At 40.2% G+C, this 18,761-nt stretch overlaps 1 protein-coding gene across 1 annotated transcript; it reads left to right on the forward strand.

The window, feature by feature from the left end:
- Positions 1-281: 281 nt before the first annotated feature.
- On the forward strand, positions 282-2,106 carry id3 (inhibitor of DNA binding 3). The gene is made up of 3 exons (XM_064954181.1): positions 282-703; positions 1,047-1,127; positions 1,592-2,106. Exons 1-2 carry the CDS (start codon positions 401-403, stop codon positions 1,098-1,100), a joined length of 357 nt encoding a protein of 118 aa, XP_064810253.1. The 5' UTR covers positions 282-400; the 3' UTR covers positions 1,101-1,127; positions 1,592-2,106.
- Positions 2,107-18,761: the final 16,655 nt, after the last annotated feature.

Genomic DNA, 18,761 nt, shown 5'->3' on the forward strand with positions numbered 1-18,761 from the left:
TAGGCCTGTTAATCAAGTAGAAAAGCCTATCATGTGTTGTCATCAGTATTCAGTGCTCACCAAAATATGCTTTGTTGATTGTGGTCTACCTGAAATCAAGTGTCTAATTGTTGGTCAATCCCTCATACCCCCCCCCCCCGTAAGTGACGTTTGAACAGCCAATCAGAAACCCTATGCTCCTCAGAACCACCAGGAAGTCTCTACACTGGCTAATCAGAGTTCGAGGGTTTATTTATTTGTGAGAAGGGGGCGGCGACTGGTTGACAATGGTGTATAAAGCCGTCCTCACACTAACATAACTACTGTAGCTGGTTGTTGCCTGAGAGAATTTTGTACCCTTCTTATCCGAATCGGAACGTCATTTCGAATTGAAATAATTAATTGTAGCCTACTCACAAACATGAAAGCCATCAGTCCAATGAGGTCTGTCAGAAGCTGCTACGAAGCTGTTTGCTGCATTTCGGATCAGAGTCTCTCCATCACCCGGAATAAGCCATCTATGGAGGAACCCGTGGGCGCGCTGTGCGATATGAATGACTGCTACTCGAAACTCAAGGAGCTGGTACCGAGTATCCCACAGAACAAGTCAGTCAGCCAAGTGGAAATTCTGCAGCACGTTATCGACTACATCTTCGACCTGCAAATCGCGCTAGAAGACGAGTCTTCCGCGGCAACCACGCCTGACTTGGTGCTGTCACTAAAGGTGAAGATGGTTACCCCGCTCCCGTCCCCGTTATGCTGAATTTGATTGCATGTCTCTTTAATTCCTATTGTATGAAATGGAGGAATAGACGTGCATGTAAAGGAAGTCATGTTTTTCGCTATGTTTTACCTGTGAACAATGTGATGTTGTCGGAAAGAGATGCTGTAACGCTGTAACGTGATGAACGGTCCAAATGTATTTATCAAGTATTTGTGCGTGATGCCATTATATGAAACCACAGCGTATCCACTCCATGCGTCACTGTTTATATCTTGTTGTCAAGTCTGGCTAAGAATTTCGATTTCAGTGGCTATAATATTTCTAATTTTCCTTTTCCATGAAGACTGCAGACCTTGCACGCAATTTCTCCCAAGAAGATGGACGATTGTGCCATTAAACAGGAGGAGTGTGACTTCCAGAAATGGTAGGTAACTATACATCTATTTACATCTATTCATGTGTTATTACTGTTGCATTACGTTTGCTGTGAATAGGCTGGCACATGGCATTGGACTGCTTCAGGGAAAAAAGTGTGTGAACAAACTCCATACTTCTTCAAATTATTAACAACAACAAATAGCAATATCAGACACTGGTTTTGTAGATGAAGGGGGCATTGCTATGCAGGGAAAGTCTAGTCCCCTTTACCCTCTTTTTCTTACCCCCCCTCTCACCATGGTTGCCAATTAGCCAAGCCAGTGAATGTGTAGGGGATTCATTGCTATCAGCCTGGGGTTAGTGAAAGTTCCACACTAGGCGCCAGTCTGTCTGCTCCCTTTCTCCAGTGGAGGGAGGGCGAGAGGGAGGGGAGCGTGAGAGAGGCAGAGAGAGAGAGAGAGAGAGAGAGGACTGACTTAACTTTTTCCTTCCCTTTCTCTCTGTGTGCAGGTGCAGAGAAACACATGTCTCCACTTCACTCTGGGTTCGAGGATAAGAGGGGCAGAAAGAAGGGGTAGTATTTGGAGTGTGGGGGGGAGGATCGACAGCTTCTCTACACTCCTCCAGTCTCTTCTCACCGGACGTGGCGTAAACAAACACCAAAGCAGAAAAAGATTTGAATGGATATACTCGCTACTTGTTCCTCTCAGTTGTTTTTTTGTATATGTGTGTGTACCCCTCCCCTTGTTATCTTATAATTTGAAGGTTTTTCCAACTAGGTCAAATTGTGTACATATCTAATTTGTGAAAGTAATGAGGGAGATAGTTCAGAAGAATGTGGTCTGGGGGGGGTCCTGTTGTTAGTTGTTAGAATCACAACTCTATACTAGAGTTGATTGTAAATGTTTGTAGGGATTGTGTATTTCTACGGACAATGTCAAATAATTGCTGAGTTTTATCAACTTTTTATAAAAGTGTGTTTTGTATGTACGTTCTTATGTAATAAAATTACTAAATGTTCTGAACGTTCTGTGAAGTACTGTAGCTTTTTTTTTTCTTGGACAGTAATAACTTTAGGGGTGCGTCCCAAATGGCACCTTGTTCCCTTGGCAGTGCACACTTTTAGTCAAGGCCCATATCAGTGCCCTATATAGGGAATAGGGTGCCATTTGGGACATATTCTGTATATATATGGTGTATGGTGGTTGATTAGCTTGAAGAACTATTATGATTTCATAAAATACTTTGAGATGACAGGATGTATTCAACAGGCGATTGAGGTCTTGTGGTTGGAAATCACATGACGAGTGTTTCCTGTATCTATCTCAGTTTTTCCATGAGCATAGGCCCTAACTTAAGCAGCACGCTCTCTAGGTGCTAATCATGATGGTATTCAGGGGAGTTGACACCTAGTTACAAATAACATTACTCTTATTATATCCAATCAACACAACATAATAGATCAAAACTGGTTCGATTGCCTATACTTGTGTTTGGAGCCTAATGATTTTCACCTACCCTAACAGAAGTCAACAGCTTTCCCACTGGGCACAGACGTTTCATTTTGACTTACATTTCGTTGAGTTGTCAACTAACGTGAATTCAAAGTCAAGTCAGCAAAACAAATACCCATGTCATTGGATTTAGTTTAAAAGTCAGGTGAAAAAAAAGACAATTCCCTCACGTTAATGACTTTTTGCAAATCCAATCAGTTTTTGGCATTGATTCAATGTCATCACATTTCATTTTTGGGTTGCAATTACGTGCAAACAACATTGATCCAACCAGTTTTTGCCCAGTGGGTTGTCACAATGGATCTCAACGTCAGACCTTAGCTTTTTTGGAGACTATTGCCATATATCTATGATTTGTTTATTTTGTGATGTAGGTAAATGATTACTTCTAAGTAGTCAAGCTAGCTTTCAAGGTCTAGTTGACCAGCTGGTCCAGAGACAGTACAGAGATCAATATACAAATCATATCAAATTTTATTTGTCACTAGCGCTGAATACAACAGTTATAGATAGACCTTACCGTGAAATGCTTACTTACAAGTCCATAACCAACAAGGTAGTTTTAAGAAAATAGAGTTAAGAAAATATTTCCTAAATAAACTAAAGTAAGAAAAGAAGAAACACAATAAAATAACAATAATGAGGCTATATACAGGGAGTACCAGTACTAAGTCAATGTGCGGGGGTACTGGTTAGTCGAGGTAATTTGTACATGTAGGTAGGGGTAAAGTGACTATGCATAGATAATAAACAGGGGGTAGCAGCAGTGTAAAAACAAAGGGGGGGGGTGTCAAAGCAAATAGACCGGGTGGCCATTTTATTAACTGTTCAGCAGTCTTATGGCATGAGGGTAGAAGGTGTTAAAGAGCCTTTTGGACCTAGACCTGGCACTCCAGTACCGCTTGCCGTGCGGAAGCAGAGACAACATGACTTGGGTGACTGCTTTGACAATTTTTTGGGCCTTCCTCTGACACCACCTATTATATACACTAACGTTAAAAGGTTTCTAGTCACTTAGAAATGTCCTTGTTTTTGAAAGAAAAGCAACTTTTTTGACCATTAAATGAACATCAAATTGATCAGAAATACAGTGTAGACATTGTTAATGTTGTAAATGACTATTGTAGCTGGAAACGGCAGATTTTTAATGGAATATCAACATAGGCGTGCAGAGGCCCATTATCAGCAACCATCGCTCCTGTGTTCCAATGGCACGTTGTGTTAGCTAATCCAAGTTGATAATTTTAAAAGGCTAATTGATCATTGGAAAACCCTTTTGAAGTTGTAGCTGGAAACTATTGTAGCTGGAAACGGCTGGAAACACTAGTCTCAACGTCAGCAGTGAAGAGGCGACTCCTAGATGCTGGCCTTCTAAGCAATGTTTCTCAGTCCAGTGTCTATGTTCTTTTGCCAGTCTTAATCTTTTCTTTTTATTGACCAGTCTGAGATATGGCTTTTTCTTTGTAACTCTGTCTAGAAGGCCAACATCCCGGAGTCGCCTCTTCACTGTTGATGTTGAGACTGGTGTATTGCGGATACTATTTAATGAAGCTGCCAGTTGAGGACTTGTGAGGCGTACGTTTCTCAAACTCGACACTCTAATGTACTTGTCCTTTTGCTCAGGTGTGCACCGGGGCCTCCCACTCCTCTTTCTATTCTGCTTAGAGCCAGTTTGCGCTATTCTGTGAAGGGAGTAGTTCACAGCGTTGCACGAGATCTTCAGTTTCTGTACGCCTATGTAGATATTCCATAAAAAATCAACTTCATTTTCCAGCTACAATAGTCATTTACAACATTAACAATGTATACACTGTATTTCTGATCAATTTGATGTTATTTTCATGGATGGAAAATGTGCTTTTCTTTCAAAAATAAGGAGATTTCTAAGTGACCCCAAACTTTTGAACGGTAGTGTAGATCCTGGATGGCAGGAAGCTTGGCCCCCGTGATGTACTTGGACGTACGCACTACTTGGACGTACGCACTACCCGATGTAGCGTCTTATGGTTGGATGCCAAGCATTTGAAATACCAGGCGGTGATGCTCTCGATGGTGCAGCTGTAGAACCTTTTGAGTATCTGAGGTCCCATGCCAAATCTTTTCAGTCTCCTGAGGGGGAAAAGGCATTGCCGTACCCTCTTCACGACTTTCTTGGTGTGTTTGGACCATGATCTTTTGTTGGTGATGTGGACACCAAGGAACTTGAAACTCTCGACCCGCTCAACTACAGCCCTGTCGAGGTGAATGGGGGCGTGTCCGGCCCTACTTTTCTCGTCATCCACGATCATCTGCTTTGTCTTGCTTACTTTGAGAGGTTGTTGTTCTGGCACCACACTGCCAGGTCTCTGACCTCCTCCCTATAGACTGTTTCGTCGTTGTCGGTGATCAGGCCTACCACTGTTGTGTCGTCAGCAAACTTAATGATGGTGTTAGAGTCGTGCTTGGCCACGCAGTCGTGGGTGAACAGGGAGTATAGGAGGGGACAAAGCACGCACCCCTGAGGGGCCCCTGTGTTGAGGATCAGCGTGGCAGATGTGCTGTTGCCTACCCTTACCACCTGGGGGCGGCCCATTAGGAAGTCCAGGATCCAGTTGCAGAGGGAGGTGTTTAGTCCCAGGGTCCTCAGCTTAGTGATGAGCTTTATGGGCACAATGGGGTTGAACGCTGAACTGTAATCAATGAACAGCATACTCACATAGGTGTTCTTTTTGTCCAGGTGGAAAAGGGCAGTGTGAAGTGCGATTCAGATTGCATCATCTGTGTATCTATTGGGGCTGTATGCAATCTGGAGTGGGTCTAGGGTTTCCAGGAGGATGGTATTTATGTGAGCCATGACCAGCCTTTCAAAGCACTTCATGGATACCAAAGTGAGTGCAATGGGCCGTTAGTCTTTTAAGCAGGTTACCTTCATTTTCTTGGGCACAGAGACTCTGGTGGTCTGCTTGAAACATGTAGGTATTACAGACTCGGTCAGGGAGAGGTTAACAATGTCAGTGAAGACACTTGCTAGTTGGTCTGCGTATGCTCTGAGTACACATCCTGGTAATCCGTCTGGTCCCGAGGCCTGGTGAATGTTGACCTGTTTAAATGTCTTGCTCACATCTGCTACGCAGAGCGTCCGGAACAGCTTGCGCTCTAATGCATGCCTCAGTGTTGCTTGCCTCGAAGCGAGCATAAAAGGCATTTAGCCCGTCTGGTAGGCTCAAGTCACTGGGCAGCGTGCGACTGGATTTCCCTTTTAAGTAGTTTGCAAGCCCTGCCACATCTGATGACCGTCAAAGCCGGTGTAGTAGGATTACATTTTAGTCCTGTACTGACACTTTGCCTATATGATGGTTAGTCTGAGGGCATAGCAGGATTTCTTATAAGTGTCAGGATTAGTGTCACACTCCTTGAAAGTGGAAGGTTTAGCTTTTAGCTCGGTGCGGATGTTGCCTGTGATCCATAGCTTCTGGTTGGAATATGTGCGTAAGGTCACTGTGGGGACGACGTTGTTGATGCACTTGTTGATGAAGCCAGTGACTGAGGTGGTATTCTCCTCAATGCCATTGGATGAATCCAGGAACATATTCCCGTCTGCGCTAGCGAAACAGTCTTGTAGTGTAGCATCTGCATCATTGGACCACTTCAGTATTGAGCGAGTCACTTGTACTTCCTGCTTTAGTTTTTGCTTGTAAGTAGGAATCAGGAGAATAGAATTATGGTCAGATTTGCCAAATGGAGGGCGAGGAAGAGCTTTGAACGCATCTCTGTTTGTGAATTAAAGGTGGTCTACAGTTTTTTTCCCTCTGGTTGCACATGTGACATGCTGGTAGAAATTAGGTCAAATGGATTTAAGTTTGGCTGCGTTAATGTCCCTGGCCACTAAGAGCGCCGCTTCTGGATGAGCATTTTCTTGTTCGCTTATGGCCTTATAGAGCTCGCTGAGTGAGGTTTTAGTGCCAGCGTCGGTTTGTGGTGGTAAATAGACGTCTACGAAAAATAGAGATATAAACTCTCTTGATAGATAGTCCGGTCTACAGCTTATCATGAGGTAGTCTACGTCAGGCGAGCAATACCTCAGGACTATCTTAATTTTAGACATTACAGCTGTTATTGACAAATAGACACACAACTCACGCCTCATTTTAATGGACGAAGCTGTTCTGCCGATGCACGGAAAACCCAGCCAGCTATATATTATCCATGTCATCGTTCAGCAACGACTCGGTGAAGCATACAATATAAAAGTTTTTAATGTCCCATTGGCAGGATAGTCTTGAACGGAGCTTATCCAGTTTATTCTCCAGTGATTGCATGTTGGCTAATAGAACGGATGGTAGAGGCGGGTTACCCACTCGCCGACGAATTCTCACAAGGTATCCTGATCTCCACCCCCTGTTTTTCCTTATTTTCTTCATGAAATGACAGGGATTTGGGCCTTGTCTGGGAGCAACATTATATCCTTCGCGTCAGACTCATTAAAGAAAAATCTTCATCCAGGTCAAGGTGAGAAATCACTGTTCTGATATCCAGAATCTCTTTTCGGTCATAAAAGACGGTAGTATAAACATTATGTACAAAACAAGTTACAAACAATGCTACAAAACACACAAAATAGCACAATTGTTTAGGAGCACGTAAAACGGCAGCCATCTTCTCCGGCGCCATTCTTTACAGCAATAGAACTTTGAAGAAAATTCAAGCCTGCTTCACCTTTGAACCTTTTTATGCCTAGAGGTTGGGGATTTAGGTAGCCCACCTTTATTTTGCAATATGTAGTTCTCATTATTACACAAAACAATTTCAAACTCCATGTGTTGTGTGCCAAATGTGTGCAATTGCTCCTTTGAACTATATGATGAGAATAAACATGCTATTGATACCTGTACCTATTTGGTTTGTAAATGCTTTCAGAAGACATAAGAATGTCACAAATATTTGTATTTGTATTTATGAAGGATCCCCATTAGGGGTCCAGCAAAATGAAGGCAGTTTATACAAGTACTCTGACCTCTGAGACTACTGTCATGTTCTGACCTTTATTTCCTTTGTTTTGTCATTATTTAGTATGGTCAGGGCGTGAGTTGGGGTGGGCAGTCTATGTTTGTTTTTCTATGATGTGGGTATTTCTATGTTTCGGCCTAGTATGGTTCTCAATCAGAGGCAGGTGTCATTAGTTGTCTCTGATTGAGAATCATACTTAGGTAGCCTGGGTTTCACCACGCTGCGTTTTGGTCCGCCTCTCCTTCACCTCAAGAAAACCGTTACAGAATCACCCACCACAACAGGACCAAGCGGCATGGTGACAGGCAGCGGCAGCAGGAGCAGCGAAAAGAGGAATGGACATGGGAGGACGTTTTGGACGGCAAGAGTATGGACTATACTACTTGGGAGGAAATAGACAGGTGGGCGGTCGACCCAGGAAGAGTGCCGGAGCCCGCCTGGGATTCGCTGGAGCAGTGCGAAGAGGGGTATAGGAGAATGGAGTTGGAGAGACAAGCACGGCAGCGCGGTAGGAAGCCCGAGAGTCAGCCCCAAAAATTTCTTGGGGGATGGCACACAGGAAGTGTGGCGAAGCCAGGTAGGAGACCTGCGCAAACTTCCTGTGCTTACCGGGGGGCGAGAGAGACCAGGCAGGCACCGTGTTATGCAGTGGAGCGCACGGTGTCCCCAGTGCGGGTGCATACCAGCTCCGCATATCGGCTGGGCAAGAGTGAGCATCGAGCCAATTGCCATGAAGCCGGTTCTACGTATCTGGTCCCCAGTGCGTCTCCTTGGGCCGGCTTACATGGCACCAGCCTTGCGCACGGTGTCTCCGGTTCGCCTGCATAGCCCAGTGCGGGCTATTCCACCTCGCCGCACTGGCAGGGCGACCGGGAGCATTCAACCGGGTAAGTTTGGGCAGGCTCGGTGCTCAAGAGCTCCAGTGCGCCTGCACGGTCCGGTCTATCCGGTACCACCTCCACGCAGCAGCCCTCCGGTGGCAGCCCCCCCGCACCAGGCTGTCTCTCTGTCTCATCCCTACAGGTGCTCCCGCCTGTCCAGCGCTGCCGGAGTCTTCCTCCTCTCCAGCGCTGCCGGAGTCTTCCGCTTGTCCAGCGCTGCTAGAGCCTTCCTCCTCTCCAGCGCTGCGGAGTCTCCTGCCTGTTCGGCGCTGCCAGAGCTCCCGCCCCTCAGTCCAGAGGCGCTAGAGCCCCTCATTCTAGAGGCGCCAGAGCTACTCAGTCCAGCACTGCCAGAGCCTTCCTCTCCAGCATTGCCGGAGCTTCCCATCTGCCCAGCGCCATCTGAGCTACTCGGAGTCCGCACCTTTGGAGGGGGGGGGGGGTACTGTCACGTTCTGACCTTTATTTCCTTTGTTTTGTCATTATTTAGTATGGTCAGGGCGTGAGTTGGGGTGGGCAGTCTATGTTTGTTTTTCTATGATTTGGGTATTTCTATGTTTCGGCCAAGTATGGTTCTCAATCAGAGGCTGGTGTCATTAGTTGTCTCTGATTGAGAATCATACTTAGGTAGCCTGGATTTCACTGTGTGTTTGTGGGTGATTGTTCCTGTCTCTGTGTTTGCACCAGATAGGGCTGTTTTGTTTTTTTCATGTTTCTTGTTTTGTTAGTTTATTCATGTATAGTGTCTTTATATATTAAACATGAATAACCGCCACCCTGCGTTTTGGTCCGCCTCTCCTTCACCTCAAGAAAACCGTTACAACTACCTGTGCCAATGAAATAAAAGCACTGGCCTCTCTTGCCCTACTTGACCTAATTTGTGAATATGTGCTGACATGTAGTGGTTAAACTTAAAATTGCATGCTGCAAGTCAGTATGGCAAAGACCATAGATCACCACAGTGGAGGTGTCATAATACCCATAAAACCTAGCGGTCAAACAGGCTTATGGTTCAAATAAATTAGTGGAGGGAAAATGTTCCCATAGCAGATTTTAGAAACACTTAAAATGAGGGCTGTGTTTCGTGTAGGCTTACCCTGGCATGACGTTTTAATAACCATGTAAACTCTGTCGGACAAGGTGACTTTTACCAATATATTCAGTTCTATTTACTCTCAGATTCGAAGATGCCAACTCGCATCAAAGTAGAAATCAAAAGCAAAACTACAAATCCCTGCAAGCTCCTGCGTGACACCTTTGCTAACAGGTATTGTGTCAATTTAAAACTTGCACAAGACAGTTTAAAGAATTGTCTGTTTTAAAAAAGTTGCCAATTTATTCATTATTACATTTAGATAACATAATATAGTTAATTCAAAGAATCTTATATTTGCCTCTATTCAGCAGTCTCGTCCAGATCATCATGGAATTTGTAGTTCTTTATCATAGCCACATTAGCAGCTAATTAACATTTCATTCTTTGAGGGGTAAATACAGGCGAATGTATTGATAAAAGTCACATTGTCCTTGAGAGATTTACACGGTTATTAAAACTCCACGCCAGGGTAGGTTGCCATGAAACACAGCCCTTATTTTAAGGGTTTCTAAACTCCACTATGTGAAACATTTATGGTGGAAAAACTATTGGAATCATTTACCTGTTTATCCGCTAGGTTTTATGGGTATTATGACTCATACTGTTGTACTCTATTGACACATTGCACATATTGCAAGATGATGATCCTAGGACATATCGATTGAAGTCTATTGAAAACTCAAGATTTCACAATTTTTGATAACCATTAATTAGTTTTTCACCCTATATGATTTGAAGGTTGAATGAAATTGTATTGGCCGCTGGCGTCAATGCCCTATGATTACCATAGATAGCACACAGTCAGGTTCTTTATACAAAACCATTTGTATAAAACATTCACCTGATGTTGAACGTTCCTATAACACGTCATCTGTTTTTTTTCAGGGTTCCAAGCATGTTTCATTTGGTTCTGGGAACAGTCTGGTGGGAACATTGTGGGGACATAATAAAGGATATGTTCCCAAAACAGCAAAACTGTCCAGTTGTGCAGCTGAATCTACAATATTTATTTTAGGGTGCAAAAAACATTCACCTGATGTTACAACGACATTCCCAGAACACATTCAGTCTGCTCTTTAAAGGTTCCCAGAATATTTAATTTAGTTATGGTAACATTGTAGGGACATGACAAGAGATATGTTCCCAAACCACAAAAACTGTCCAGTGTTGCTGACATTCAGATAATGTTTGTATCAGGGTGAACAAAACATTTCTTTGATGTTGCAAGAATGTTGACAAAACAGCCTTTCTGAATACTTTAACCTCCACAGGATCAGTGTCCCGACCTCGGGACGGTTGAGCTAACGTAGGATAATGCGATTAGCATGAGGTTGTAAATAACAAGAACATTTCCCAGGACATAGACATATCTGATATCGGCAGAAAGCTTAAATTCTTGTTAATCTAACTGCACTGTCCAAGTTACAGTAGCTATTACAGTGAAAGAATAGCATGCTATTGTTTGAGGAGAGTGCACAGTTATGAACTTGAAAATCTCTGTGTGTGGAGTAAAGGAAGTCTATAGTTTTTTTTTCTCTTGTTCCACATGTGACATGCTGGTAGAAATGAGGTAAAACAGATATAAGTTTACCTGCATTAAAGTCCCTGGCCACTAGAAGCATCGCTTCTGGATGAACCTTTTCTTGTTTGCTTATGGCTTTATACAGCTCGTTGAGTGCGGTCTTAGTGCCAGCATCGATTTTTGGTGGTAAATAGACGGCTACTGTGACGTAGAAGTCCGTCACTGGCCGCGGGCAGCATTTGGTTCTTTCACGCACACACATATTCATCACTCCTCCCTGTGCCAAGATAAGTTAACAATGTGGGTCGACACACAAATTAACTTCTGTCTTGGTGCATACATTTCACACTTGTCAATGCTCATATTTGAGAGATACAATAATTATTATACTTATCAATGTTGTGGATGAGCGCATTGTTTGTTTGTTCTGTTCCTCTCTCTCCATCTCTGTAGCTTCCGGGTATGCTGGAAAAGGACCCGAGCTAAGGGAATTGGGTTGGCTTTATAGTGCCTGTCCCAAATGGCTCATTAATGCATATGGGCATATTGAAAGATATTGTCAGTAGTGATGTAATGTATTAAATGTTATGTTGGGATATTGTTTAAAACCGTGTTGCAATGTATATCCTTTAGTATGTTTAGTTCATGGGAAATGTAGGTTTGTATTGTTAATTGATTCATTAATTAGGGTTAATTGTTCTGAGGGGAGGGGCTAGCCCTACAAAAGGAGCCTCTCTTTCAGTCATGGAGGGGCAGTTTGGATTGAGCTGTGGATGGGGCAGCATTGTTTTTAAGCTGTCCCATAAGGTAGACGTTGATGGCAGTACTGTTGTTTTTTTGTTCCGGAATCACTTGTAAATAAACACCTTTGCACAGAAGAACTTTTGCGGTTCCGCCATCTTTTTATTTTGATAGAGGTTAGGTTATCCAGTTTAGCCTTCTGGCCTACTCTACGTGACATATGGTGGCAGTGGTGGGATGGCGTACTGCAAATCAGTGAATTCCAACAAGAGAGGTAAAGGAATGCGTACAGGATTGCGTTCTCAGCAACAGCATCAACTGTCAGAAAAGGTACCTGAAGTTGAACCGGGGTGGAATACCATGGAATCGTCTGGTGAAGAAGAGGTCAAGTATGAGAAACTAGGAGCCCGACCGCGGGCCAAAGACAACCAGAACTGGGTGAGCTGCTGACTGAAGGAGCAGTTGGGGGACCAGAACCACACCCAACCATGGTAACCCTTTTTCAGCAACTTTTCACCTGCCTTGAGAGGAGGGACGAAGACCTCAAGCAGGAGTTACGTGGCCTACGCCAATCTATCCTCACAGCTCCCCACCAGACGGAACTCGTCAGTGAGAGCCCAAGATTGGGTCTTCCAACACCAGGACGACAAAGGCTCGATGCAGCAGGGACTTCAACTCCACAGCAGGCACCCCAAGCAGTAATGAGGCCAGCACCAGGAGACCAGTCCAGCAGTGTTAACGTCCATCTTCCAGCATTCCTGAGGAAGGAGCCAAAGATGCCCTCATACCAGCAGGGGGAGGACATTGAAAACTACCTGCTGAGGTTTGAGCGCATGGCTAAGATGTGGCAGTGGCCTGAGGTAGAGTGGGCCTGCAGGCTTGTCCCATTGCTCACGGGCAAGGCCTTAGAGGCTTACACAGCAATGGATGAGGGGCTGTCCAATGTCTACAAGGGCTTGAAGGAAGCGCTGCTGGTGAAGTTTGACATCTCACCGGAAACCTACCGTCAACGCTTCAGAGCTGCATCAACGCCATCGGGTGAGTCGCCGACAGAGACGTACCACCGCCTCAAGGGTCTCTACCGACGATGGGTTCGACCGGGGGAGAAGAAACAGAAAATATAAAAAAAATATAGATGAAAACTCTCTTGGTAGATAGTGTGGTCTGTAGCATATCATGAGGCGCTCTACCTCAGGCGAGCAATACCTCGAGACTACCTTAATATTAGACATTGCGTACCAGCTGTAATTGACAAATAGACAGACCCCCTGTCTTACCGGATGTAACTGTTCTGTCCTGCCGATGCACCGAAAACCCAACCAACGGTATATTATCTGGGTTGTCGTTCAGCAAACAACTCGTTGAAACATAAAATATTACAGTTTTTAATGTCCTGTTGGTAGGATTGTCTCAAACTTAGCTCACCCAGTTTATTCTCCAGTGATTGCACGTTGGCCAATAGAACAGATGGTAGAGGCGGGTTACCCACTCACCAAAGAATTCTCACAAGGCACCCCTGTAGGTGTGACGGCTATTACATGGCTTATCGACAAAGGACACATTCACAGTTTATCCTGCAAAGACATACACAACTACAGACAGACATACAAACGTACGTACATACATACATACATACATACATACATACATACATACATACAGAACGACAGGAAACGTATGATCTCTGTAATTGCAAATAAAGGATTTCAGTACCAAATGTTAAGTTCTGCTTTTCTGATGTATCAAATACGTATTTCATGCAATAAAATGCTAATTATTTACTTAAAAATCATACAATGTGTTTTTCTGGATGTTTGTTTTAGATTCCGTCTCTCACAGTTGAAGTGTACCTATGATAAAAATGACAGACTTTACATGCTTTGTAAGTAGGAAAACCTGCAAAATCGTTTGTGTATCAAATAATTGTTCTCCACACTGTACATACATACATACATACATACATACATACATACATACATAATCTAATACATACGTACATACGTACATACATACATACATACATATATACATACATACATACATACATACATACATACATACATACATACATACATACATACATACATACATACATACATACATACATACAGTACATATAGTAAGTACATACATACGTGCGTACATAAAGTAAGTACATATTCACAGTTTATCCTGCAAAGACATACACAACTACAGACAGACATACAGACGTACGTACATACGTACGTACGTACATACATACATACATACATACACATACATACATACATACATACATACATACATACAGTAAGTACATACAGTAAGTACATACAGTAAGTAAATACATACATACATACATACATACATACATACATACATAAACTAATACATACGTACATACGTACATACATACATACATACATACATACATACATACATACATACAGTACATATAGTAAGTACATACATACGTACGTACATACAGTAAGTACATACAGTAAGTACATACATACTTACATACATACTTACATACTTACAGTACATACGTACGTACGTACGTACATACATACATACATACATACATACATACATACATACATACATACATACATATACATACATACATACAGCACATACATACGTACATACAGTAAGTACATACAGTAAGTACATACAGTAAGTAAATACATACATACATACATACATACATACATACATACAGTACATATAGGAAGTACATACATACATACATATGTATGTATGTACGTACATACATACATACATAAACAAATACATACATATGTACATACATAAATACAGTACATACAGTAAGTACATACATACACACATACATACATACATAAACTAATACATATGTACATACGTACAAACATACATACATACATACAGTACATATAGTAAGTACATACATACGTACGTACATACAGTAAGTACATACAGTACGTACATACATACATACATACATACATACATACATACATACATATATACATATATACATACATACATACAGCACATACATACGTACATACATACATACAGTACATACAGTAAGTACATACAGTAAGTAAATACATACAGTAAGTACATACACACATACATATACATACATACATACATACATACATACATACATACATACATACAGTACATACAGTACATACAGTAAGTACATACATACATACATACAGTGCATACAGGAAGTACATACATACATACATATGTACGTATGTACGTACATACATACATACATACATACTTACATAAACTAATACATACATACGTACATACAAAAATACAGTACATACAGTAAGTACATACATACTTACATAAACTAATACATATGTACATACGTACATACAGTACATACATACGTACAAACATACGTACATACTTACATACGTACATACATACATACATACATACATACATACATACATACATACATACATGCAGCACATACAGCACATACATACGTACATACATACAGTAAGTACATACAGTAAGTAAATACATACACACATACATACAGTACATACAGTAAATACATACATACATACAGTGCTTACAGGAAGTACATACGTATGTACGTACATAAACGAATACATACATAAACGAATACATACATACATAAACGAATACATACATACATAAACAAATACATACATACAGTACATACATACAGTACATGCATACAGTACATGCATACAGTACATACATACAGTACATACATACATTTAAAAAAAAAACAATTTACCTCTTATTTTCAGTGACTGCCTAGGAACAGTGGGTTAACTGCCTGTTCAGGGGCAGAACGACAGATTTGTACCTTGTCAGCTTGGGGATTCGAACTTGCAACCTTTTGATTACTAGTCCAACGCTCTAACCACTAGGCTACCCTGCCGCCCCATACATACATACATACATACATACATACGTACATACATACATACATACATACATACGTACATACATACATACATACATACATACATGCATACATACAGTACATACATACAGTACATACATACAGTACATACATACATACATACATACATACATACATACATACACACATACATACATATATACAGTACATACAGTACATACAGTAAGTACATACAGTAATACAGTAATACAGTAAGTACATACATACATACATACATACATACGTACATATGTACGTACATACAGTAAGTAAGTAAGTACAGTAAGTACATACATACATACATACATACATACATACATACATACATACATACATACATACATACATACATACATACATACAGTACATACAGTAAGTACATACATACATACATACATACATACATACATACATACATACATACATACATACATACATACATACAGTACATACAGTACATACAGTAAGTACATACATAAATACATACATACATGCATACATGCATACGTACATACATACATACATACATACATACATACATACATACATACATACATACATATGTACGTACATACAGTAAGTAAGTAAGTACAGTAAGTACATACATACATACATACATACATACATACATACATACATACATACATACATACAGTACATACAGTAAGTACATACATAAATACATACATACATGCATACATGCATACGTACATACATACATACATACATACATACATACATACATACATACATACATACATATATACATACATACATATGTACGTACATACAGTAAGTAAGTAAGTACAGTAAGTACATACATACGTACGTACATACATACATACGTACGTACGTACATACATACATACATACATACATACATACATACATACATACAGTAAGTACATACAGTAAGTACATACAGTAAGTAAATACATACATACATACATACATACATACATAAACTAATACATACGTACATATGTACATACATACATACATACATACATACATACATACATACATACATACATACATACATACATACATACATACATACATACATACAGTACATATAGTAAGTACATACATACGTACGTACATACAGTAAGTACATACAGTAAGTACATACATACTTACATACATACATACATACTTACAGTACATACGTACGTACGTACATACATACATACATACATACATACATACATACATACATACATACATACATATACATACATACATACAGCACATACATACGTACATACAGTAAGTACATACAGTAAGTACATACAGTAAGTAAATACATACATACATACATACATACATACATACATACATACATACATACATACATACATACATACATACATACATACAGTACATATAGGAAGTACATACATACATACATATGTACGTATGTACGTACATACATACATACATAAACGAATACATACATATGTACATACATAAATACAGTACATACAGTAAGTACATACATACACACATACATACATACATAAACTAATACATATGTACATACGTACATACATACATACATACATACATACATACAGTACATATAGTAAGTACATACATACGTACGTACATACAGTAAGTACATACAGTACACATACATACATACATACATACATACATACATACATACATACATATATATACATACATACATACAGCACATACATACGTACATACATACATACAGTACATACAGTAAGTACATACAGTAAGTAAATACATACAGTAAGTACATACACACATACATATACATACATACATACATACATACATACATACATACATACATACATACATACATACATACATACATACATACATACAGTACATACAGTAAGTACATACATACATACATACAGTGCATACAGGAAGTACATACATACATACATATGTACGTATGTACGTACATACATACATACATACTTACATAAACTAATACATACATACGTACATACATAAATACAGTACATACAGTAAGTACATACATACTTACATAAACTAATACATATGTACATACGTACATACAGTACATACATACGTACAAACATACGTACATACTTACATACGTACATACATACATACATACATACATACATACATACATACATGCAGCACATACAGCACATACATACGTACATACATACAGTAAGTACATACAGTAAGTAAATACATACACACATACATACAGTACATACAGTAAGTACATACATACATACAGTGCTTACAGGAAGTACATACGTATGTACGTACATAAACGAATACATACATAAACGAATACATACATACATAAACGAATACATACATACATAAACAAATACATACATACAGTACATACATACAGTACATGCATACAGTACATGCATACAGTACATACATACAGTACATACATACATTTAAAAAAAAAACAATTTACCTCTTATTTTCAGTGACTGCCTAGGAACAGTGGGTTAACTGCCTGTTCAGGGGCAGAACGACAGATTTGTACCTTGTCAGCTTGGGGATTCGAACTTGCAACCTTTTGATTACTAGTCCAACGCTCTAACCACTAGGCTACCCTGCCTCCCCATACATACATACATACATACATACATACATACATACATACATACATACATACATGCATACATACAGTACATACATACAGTACATACATACAGTACATACATACATACATACATACATACATACATACATACATACATACATACACACATACATACATATATACAGTACATACAGTACATACAGTAAGTACATACAGTAATACAGTAATACAGTAAGTACATACATACATACATACATACATACATACGTACATATGTACGTACATACAGTAAGTAAGTAAGTACAGTAAGTACATACATACATACATACATACATACATACATACATACATACAGTACATACAGTAAGTACATACATACATACATACATACATACATACATACATACATACATACATACATACAG

This window comes from Oncorhynchus masou, chromosome 32 (genome assembly GCF_036934945.1).
Source record: "Oncorhynchus masou masou isolate Uvic2021 chromosome 32, UVic_Omas_1.1, whole genome shotgun sequence".
NCBI classification, from domain to species: Eukaryota; Metazoa; Chordata; class Actinopteri; order Salmoniformes; family Salmonidae; genus Oncorhynchus; species Oncorhynchus masou.